The 9,792-nt window shown below is 34.5% G+C and overlaps 1 protein-coding gene across 1 annotated transcript; it reads right to left on the minus strand.

The window, feature by feature from the left end:
- Positions 1 to 4,040: 4,040 nt before the first annotated feature.
- On the minus strand, positions 4,041 to 8,929 carry LOC117909205 (WPP domain-interacting protein 2-like). The gene is made up of 3 exons (XM_034823133.1): positions 8,821 to 8,929; positions 7,379 to 8,647; positions 4,041 to 4,921 (listed from the first exon to the last, which is right to left on the minus strand). The coding sequence occupies exons 2-3, from the start codon at positions 8,517 to 8,519 to the stop codon at positions 4,218 to 4,220; spliced, it is 1,845 nt and encodes a 614-aa protein (XP_034679024.1). The 5' UTR covers positions 8,520 to 8,647; positions 8,821 to 8,929; the 3' UTR covers positions 4,041 to 4,217.
- Positions 8,930 to 9,792: the final 863 nt, after the last annotated feature.

Raw genomic sequence — 9,792 nt, forward strand, 5'->3', positions numbered from 1 at the left:
AAATTGCCTTTCATTTCACGAGGCACAGTAGGACAAAGACTAGAAAAAATCAAATTACATGATTGAACAAAAACTTACATTCTAAAGCGTATGTAGGTATTCGATCTTTTGTGGATTACTCTAATGTTTTCATGTGCACGTCTCGCAACATGCCAACCAGAAACTACCCTCTAACCCTCTAATGATTTGACGCGTTATTGTATTTTCATATCCATAATTCATTTATTTTCTTCACATTCAGCAAAAAATTCACATCCCTAATCTAGAAACAAAAAACTTGTGAAGAAAGTCCTGACATGCTGCCTTGAAATTCATTTGGTACATTGTGATTTTCGCAGCATTTGGGTAGACAATTGGTCACTGTAACATGGGGGGGCCATGACTATGATTGCCAGGCAAATATAGAAATGGAATCACTGATTGAAATATGCAATGCCCTTGTTGCATAGCAAGTGCTATGAAATGTGACTCACTTCATGTCCCCTTTCAAAGACAAGATGGCTCAATTTCTCCGAACCATCCAAAAGTTCTTTTTTGCAAATTTTTATTTATTTATTTGTTTATTTTTTGAGAGATTCCTGCAGGAATATGCATTCAACATTCTTGTCTTTTAACGTGTTGTATGCTTGCATTTCTGAGGTACCACTCTTGGACCATGCTCTATGATATGCTGATTTTTGTTTTGTCTCTTCATCCATAACCAGCTAGGGTGTCCACTTCCATGACTGAAGCTGTATTTACCATAGAATTTATTCAATAATGGTGATTGTTTGGCATGTGGGTTTAACAAAATGGGGATGACTGTGATCTCCAAATGACATTGGTTGCTTGAGACTAAACCTGTGCCTTTAATATATATGAGCTATCAATCCACAATTGTGTCTTTTCTTAATTATTCAAATGAATAATTGTCATGATTGTTCAGCTGGGGTAGATGGCCTATCCATCAACTATAAAATCAGCCAATTTTTAAAGGGGATCGATCCTTGAATTCATGATCACAGTTGAAACCTATCCTTCTTTCATCCATAGTTGATTATTCATGCTTCCTTGTGAAAATTTGCCTAGATCTGTTCTGTACAACATAACTAGTTGTTAAGACTCTGAATGCATTTGCTTCTCACTTCTAGCTTGCATCAAAAGAAATATTTCCACTAGCTGTTTTCAATTTATTGCATGGACACTGCAATTGTTTCCAACTCTTAAGAATCCAAGACTACATTGGACCCTCTTAGACCTCATTACCCTTGTGGGGACTAGGGAGTAGGTACTACCATAATGACATGTAGATTCCTAATCATGTTTATCAGTTCGTTGTTTCTTTCAGTGGCCTAACATCTTTCAATTTGAAACTTCATCCTTTTCCATTAATGATAGGAAGTTAAGTTTTCAAACTGCAAGATGCTAGTCAAGATCTCTTTCATATATAGGCATGGCATGGAGTATCTCACCATTTATCTCATATATACCTTTAAAATACCCCCAAGGACAAAGGGTGGGATCTTAAAAGTTTGTTCACAAAAGACACCCATGAGAACAAGAAGATGCTGACCACCAAGGTGCATTGGGGGTTAAGTCTTTTATTGAAAAATTTATTCCTTCTCCTCTTCATATACTACTAGGGATGTTAACATCATCAGAAAGACTAGTATTAGAACCTGTTATTTCATGGGACCCTGTTAATCTTGGTGGATGCAAATGGGGTTAGTAGACTTTGAAGATGTCTTTTAAAAAGAGGGGCTCCATTGCGATATGGACAGATTGGTTGAATAGGAAGAAAAGGTAGGGGAAGTGTTGCGGTGTAAGCAAAACTGGGAGGGAGTTGGGAAATGGTAGTTGACGACCCCCAGAGTGTGGGGGGCCCGTAGAGTAAGGCCCGCACCCCACCTTACTTTTTGTGGAGTGAGGGGTGGGGTGGTGGAGGACGTAGCACTGCCCCCGTCACTTTTGACTTCCTACGTACCCTGCATTCACAATTTCTTGGAATTTATATACAAGCATGTCACCAAGAGTTGCCCACTTTACCCTTAGGTTAGAGTTCCAGGATTTTGGTGCTTGAGCTTGTAGTTAGCAGTTATCCACTTATCCGTTATGTTCAAGAGGTCTAGGAGTTGCAGTGGTTGGCGGTTTACCGTTAAATATAGGAGTTTAGGAGTGTAGACGTAGGTTTAGGGGTTTGTGTAGTTATGGGATTGTTAGGAAGTTTTGTTATTGAGACGTAGAAATGGAAATGGGGAAGATGGTTCTTAGATATATTAAAGAAAATTAACTCCTCTAAACCAATTATAAAGGCTATTTTGGTTCTCAAAATAAAATAAAGATGAAAATATAAGGAAAAATGAAAAAAAGTTGAAAAAAAAAATCTAAAATTAATAAATTATTTTTAACATAACTTTAATTCAAATATTTTATTTTTATTTTTCTATATAAAGATTAAATAATTTAAAATATATAATTAATATATATTTTTTTATAATAAAATAAAATATATATAAGAAAATAAGGGGCTTGACTTGCTAATTGTTCCTGTAAAACGATTTTTGGTTTTAAGAAAATGAAAACATGTTTAGCAAATATAAATTATGTTTTTATTCTTAATAATAAAAAATGATTTTTTTACATGTCTTAATTATTTATAGTTATTTTCCTATACTTTCTTAAAAAATAATAGGGTACATATGAATTTATTTTAAAAGATATTCGAGATTATTAGAGCCATTTGAAAATGATTTTAAGAAATGCCTTTAACATTTTTTACAGTGATTCTGATAAGCATTTATATCATTTTTAACACTTGAAAAATAAAAATTTTTAAGTGTTAAAAAGATTAAAAATACTTTCTAAAATCACTGTCAAACGCATTTAAGAGTGCGTTTGAGAGTGATTTTAAAAAACGTTTCCATCATTCCTAATATTTAAATGATAAAAAAATTTTAAGTGTTAGAAAGATTAAAAATGTTTTCTAAAATCACTGTTAAACGAACTCTTATAACGTGTTTGACAGTGATTTTAGAAAATATTTCTATCATTTCTAATACTTGAAAATTTTCATTTTTTAAGTATTAGAAATATTATAATACTTCTTAAAATTACTGTTAAATAGAGTGTATTTAATAATGATTTTATGAAGTATTTTTAGTTTTTTTAATACTTAAAAAATAAAATAAAAAATTAAGTGCTAGAAAGAATAGAAACGCTTCATAGAATCAATGCCAAACACACTATTAAACTGTTTGATAGTGATTTTAAAAAGTGTTTTTAACCTAAAAAGTGTTTTTAGAATAAGGTTTGAAAAATTTTAAGAAACATTTAAAAAATAAATAAATAATCACTTATAATATTAAAAAATGACTTAATAATGTATATATATATATAAAAGAAACAGTTAATTAATAAATCATTCTCTTAAAAACACTTTATGACAACACTGACATACCCTATATTTTGATAAAAGATTTGAAAACGTTTCTAAAATGACTCTTAACTCAATATAATATATTTATATTTTTAAATCGGAAGATGTGTAGCTCTTGCCTGAGCTCGGAAGTTGGGTGCGGCTGGGTCCACCTTTCTCATATTGTATTTGATACGCTGAACAGAGATTCCAAAATAGGCGCCCCACCAGTGAAAGGGTGGAAGGTAGATTGAGGGTGCAGGAAGATTCAAATCAAATCATTGGCCCAACAACTGGACCACAGCCCACCCTCTTAAATTTATACCACTTTGGAGGCTGCAAATGATCATACCCTCCCCTCCCCATGAAACTGATTTCTACTAATAATAAATAAACCTCAGTATGACCAAGCCAAGACAGCCATAACCCTGCAACCACCTGCCAAATTTTGCTGCCTTCACTTTTTTCATTCATCATCACTCGTTATTAATTGCACAACCTTCTAATCTTACCACTCGAAAGGGGAAACAATTGTTGAAAGAAAAATTTGTGGGAGAAACAGATGAGGCCAATTTTAGCAAATAAATCAAACTGCTTGACAGTGCCCCCCAAACTATTGAGGGAAGAAGTAGTAACCACTCAACCAGGACAAAATAAGTTCTCTATTAACACTATGAAAATACTAGAAAATGAAAATTAACATTCGGATATTTCTCTGAGATATGTTAAGAATACACAAGAAAAAGGACCTAAAGTTCCCAGATTTTTGTTAAAAATACAGCAAAAAAAAAGAAGGGTGGGGGGGACCCTCAAGTTCCCAGACTTATGTGGGTACAACCACTGAAGAATGGGGAGGTAACTGAAACACAAACAATCCAAAAGCCAACAGCAATAATAACTGTATAAGAAAACACAAAGTAACCTTACACAGCCTTTTCTCCATCTTCATAACCTCTTCTGAGCCCAAAATATCACCACAATATGTCTCCAACTTCTCAGCTTGTTTCTTTAGCATTGCAGCCTTGCCTTCTGCTTCTCCAAGCTTGTTCAGCATCTGCACTTGCTCCCCAGCCAGAGCTTTTTGTTCTTCATACATCATGATTTGGTCCCCGGCTCTCAACTTCTGGATTGTCCTGGTTAGTGTCAGATACTCGACCTCAGCTTCAATCTTTTGTTTAAAGAGGTCCTCGAGCTCGGTCTCCATCTCTCTACACTGTTTCTGCTGCAACTCTATGGCACTTCCCGATTCTTCAAGTTCAACAATCCTGGATTCCTTGACCTTGAGCATAGCCGTTGCTTCCTCCAATTTGCTCTCCAGAGAACTTATATTTTGTTTTAAACTATGCATCTGGGTTTCCATGAAACATGAATCACTTTGTCTAGTCTCTTCAGAACTCAACTGACATGATGAACTCGCTTCATGGATTTCTGGACCCATGGAAGCAAAATCTGCAGAACTGCTATCCTTAATTGAACTGTTACATACTGAAATAGGTTCCTTGGCAATCTCTCCAAATTTCTGAACTTCTGCAAGAGTTATGCATAGCCTGTTAACTATATATCTTAATGAACAACCATATATAATTAGAAACGACACACTCATAGGCCCACATTTTACTAATTCACATCACAAAAGTGCAGATGAGGAATATCAACATGAAAAGGAATATGTAAGTTGAAATTCACCAAAGAATGGACAACTATCTTCAGGTGACTGACTACAAACAATCAACTCCAAATTAATTAGTGAGCAACAATTTGAAAGTGAACACCTAATGTCCTCCTTTTTCCCAGCCCTATTAAATCAAGTAAAAAATGTTGTAAGTCAATAGTGATCTCACCCCTGTGAGGCAACCACATGCCACCAAACTTCCCCTCATCAATATGAACAAAAGATGACAGAAGCAGAATATATGAGAAAATTATTAACTCCAGTATTAATGAGAAGAGATGATAATATTTAGTAAGACTACTAAAATCTATATAATATATGAAAAAAATCACATAAAAGAAAATAAGCACTTGTCACAAGCTCTAGAAACAAGTTTTGCTAGCCCAAATTAGTTGATAGCATACTAAGGTAATGTTCACCACCTTTAAAATAGAGATTACACATAAAACATAAAACATCAAACCACAGGAGTGAAACTAGCATATGATAAAAGCAAACAAGGAACTTAACCACAAGCTCTTCAAACAATTTTGGCCACAGAGAGTATTCTTTTCATAAAGCATTGCAGAATAAAGATTTTATTTCTATTTTCCTTTCTCAATTTTCATAAAAGAAATTCTATGGAAAGCTGATGCGCAAGCTGTTAACAAAAAGAGGATGAAATAGTGAAGGCCTAAAAATTAGGCAGAGAGAGAAAGCATTCTTTTCATCAACATTACAAATCTTCATTTTATTTCTAAAGTATTCTTTCTATAAATATAACAAAATCACCATTTCACTGCTATTTTCCATCTTCCCTTTTCATACAAGTTCTATCAAAAGAGGACGTACAAGATGTAAACCAGACTAATAAAGCCAAAGCCCAAAAATCAGACAAAGAGCCAGTAATTCATGAACTAAAATGTCAAAAGTGATGTAAGCAAAATCCTTCAAACAAGACATTAAACAAGGGGTCTCTTTACATCATATATCCAAACAAAATCCTAACCAGGAACAACATAGTTAATTCCTTACTGAAAATCCAACTTAAGCTTCATGATGCCTTTCCATAAAGCACCATCATGATAACCAGGGAACAGATACATAAGCCAACAAAATGCCATGGACAGAACAACTATAGCTATGATGACATCCTGTTGATGGTTTTCCCTATCTGCATCAGATATCTGCAGCTTTTACACCTAAGATGATATGTTGCAAGCCCACCACTAGAAGGATCACACAAGTGATTGACATCGACATTAAAAGAACAAACCGGGCAACCCCTTGAAAGTGCTTACCCCAAATTGGAGAGAGGAGAAACCCATCCAATCTAGAAAGAACAAAATCCATCTGATCTTTGACTAGGTTAAGGAAGCTCAAGAAAATCTAAAGTCCATCAATTCATAATACTACCACAAATCCTATGAACTTTCTCATGGTTGAGGCAGTTCAGTTCATCCGTATTTTCCTCCCCATAAGAGAGCCCATCATGTTGATGGATCCTTTCTTCACCATTTTCTAGTTTAGAGAAAATCTTTCATTTCAATTGAAACCAATGGGATCCAGAGTTAAAGCAGAATAACAGCCTAGACCCCTAAAAGCCAAAGTACCAGACAAAATTCACTCACCCCTTAAATTCCCACGACAAATCATAACCAAGACTTTGATCACTTGGGTAGTACAGGCCCAATAATCACAAATCATTTCAAATTTTGCACATTTAGCATGAATAGAAAATTCTTTTAGAAATCATCACCACTTAAAAAAATGTTAGAAGGGAAAAAACCACTGAAAGGAGCTCCTAATTGGAAATTGGAAGGACAATCCATATAGATTTGTCTACATCCTAGCACTCTGTCCTCCACCTCCACCTTGTTTCCAGAACACCTTTTTATCCACCTTTGCTGTTTCACAACTGGTTTGATGTGTGGAACTCAGCGGAGGAGAACTAGCCCATAGCCTTTATAGAATGATGTAAATCTTCATAACTAAATAATCAAGTCTTTCTGCATGTACGGGAACAATATTTGAAATGAAAAGAAAAGAGGGTGACCATGCTAATTGAATAGGTGAGTTAGTTTGTATAAATTCAGTCCGATATTTTGCCATACTTTTATAGTTTTCAATACTCCTTTGTCATGATAATTACAGTGAAAATAAGGAATTCTGTTCATTTGATTTCACAAAATGTCCATATAGAAACACACAAACACATTAGAGGCATGCTATAATTGCAAAGAAAGGAATTAATGTTATGATTATGAATTAATAATAAATATAGAAACATCCTAAGGGTGGTTATCAAGGTTGGCAGTGGAGGGCATACACACCTCTTTCTAGTGCTTCTTGAACAGACTGGAGTGCAAGGATGGAGTCGACCAATGGGTCTTGATCTATCAAGGGCTGATCAGTTTCACCTTTTTCTTCTTTAACCTCCCAAGGCAAGTCAGCAGCTAAATCATCTAGTGAAAGATCTTCAACTTCCCCTACAGTTTCTTTGCTGTAGCCAGTTTGAAGTTCCTCACCAAACTGTTTTTCACCTGCCTGAGCTTCATCACTATTTTCCCCATCATAATTTGTCAATGTTCCACTTTGTTTTCCATTACTATTGGCAGAAAAATTTCCCTGCATAAAGACAAAGTTTGAGCTTCTTGAGTCAGACTCCATGCTGGAATGAGAGTTTTCCTTCTCAATTTTGACCCTCTCTCCTCTAGGCTTCTTGCTGGTTTCAGTGCGAGGCTTTCCCTGTTGAACCCGCTGAATTGAATTACCTGAGCTTTTCCCACTCAGATTCTTCATCCTATTTTTATCCCGTGCATGCCCCAGTACTGCATTCATATCATGCCTTGCCTTTGGAGCGCTGGCTGCAGTGGAAGACTTGCTACTTCGATCCTCACTGTTCTCAGAGTCTGTACCAGCAGTAAAAGTGGACCCAACTGCAAACCTGGAATCCGAACTAGAGGCATGAGCAGCTAAATAATCATTGACACCTGAATTTTTTACCAAGATATTTGCGGATCCAATAGATCCCTCACTATTTTGCTTAGTCTCGGATAGATGTGGAGGTTTGGCTTGATTTAATGAACCCGACAAACCCCGTTTCAACATTTTACTGGAATCCACACTCACACTTGAATCCTTAACAAAGTCTCTTCTAATCCGCCTCCACTTCTTCAACCCGTACCCTTTTGTGGTTGGATTGGAGCCTCCGGAAAGCCCAGAAGATTTGGTTGGGACCGTTGATGGCGAATCTAGAGGCTCATCAATCTGCTGATCATCCTTCCCTTTTGCATCAGGTGCCAAAACATTAGCATCCACAAATTCCCCACCAGAGCTCACCTTCTCAATTGCACAAGACCCATTATTATTGATCTTAGTGTCCTCAACAAGTGAAATTCTATCAGGGTTTAGCTCATTATCCTCGATGGATTCGGATTCTTCATGTCCAAGACATTCTCTTCCTAAATCCATCACACAATTCTAGGTAAACCCTCAATTAAAAATCTTCCCTGGAATACCCTCACCGCATATTTCAGATCAAGATCAACTAATCATAATCATTCCAGCTCATGACTACATGAAATCGAGATAGCAACCATCTGAGACAATCAAAACACAGAATTGTTGTTGAATTGAATACAGATACAAGCAAGATCCAACAAAAGTAACAAACCTCAATTGCAAAAACAAAAAATAAATAATAAATAATAAATAATAAATAAATAAATAAATTAGAGGAATTAAGACCCAAAATTGAAATGGAAAAACTGACCTTTTCCTCCATAAATGAAGCAAGCTGGGGACATGAGAAGAGCTATGAAGAACACGGAAACCCTAAACTCGGATTGGATTTGGAAATTTATAGCCATCAAAATTTAATTCTATTTTCTTTTACAAATATTAAAATAAATAAATAAAAGAAAGAAAAGAGAAAAGGAGTGTTAGAACGTGGGAGGGTGCAGATGGGGCCACATGCCCACACGTATACAGGTGGCTTCTGCTGCCCATCTGGCTGACACCCCACTCCAAGAATCATTCCCCTTTTACCTTTCTACCCCTGCGCACAGCTCACTTCATGACGTAAATGCCCTCACCCCCCATTTTTTTAATTTCCTTTTTTTGTTTTTTTATTAATTTTTTTAAAGAATTAAATTCTTACCCTAAAATAAGAATAAAAATAATATAAATTCACATAATTTCCATGATTAGACGTTATGAAAATATCATAAATATTAGATGAAAATTGGAGAAATTTTTTTAATAAAATGAAAATATTGAAAAAAAATTATAAAATAATTAGTAATATATATATTGAGAAAACAAATATATGTAAATAAATTTTGTAATGTTGTGTAATAATATAAAAAAAAAAATCTAATTTTTTTTTTAAATTACAAACAATTTTTTTTTCTTTTTTATTTAATATCTTTTAAAAATATTTGTAATTATGTTCACAAGTTTAAACTCGAAATTAAAACATAAATGGGAACTTTATGAGGATATTATTACGATAATTTTTATATGTGCAATATGTACTTTAATGAAATTTAAATATGATTAAAAAATTAAAATTTATTTATTATTTTGATTGAATTTTTTGGTTTTCCAAAGGATATGAGATTAAGGCTAATCCAATCCTAGTTATAAATCCAAAGGAGTAGAATTGGGTGTTAAATTTTGATAAATGTAAAAACAATAAAATTAAATAGTGCGGGATACAAATATAGTTTTTATGGTAGTTTGA

Source organism: Vitis riparia, chromosome 19 (assembly GCF_004353265.1).
Source record: "Vitis riparia cultivar Riparia Gloire de Montpellier isolate 1030 chromosome 19, EGFV_Vit.rip_1.0, whole genome shotgun sequence".
Lineage (NCBI taxonomy): Eukaryota > Viridiplantae > Streptophyta > Magnoliopsida > Vitales > Vitaceae > Vitis > Vitis riparia.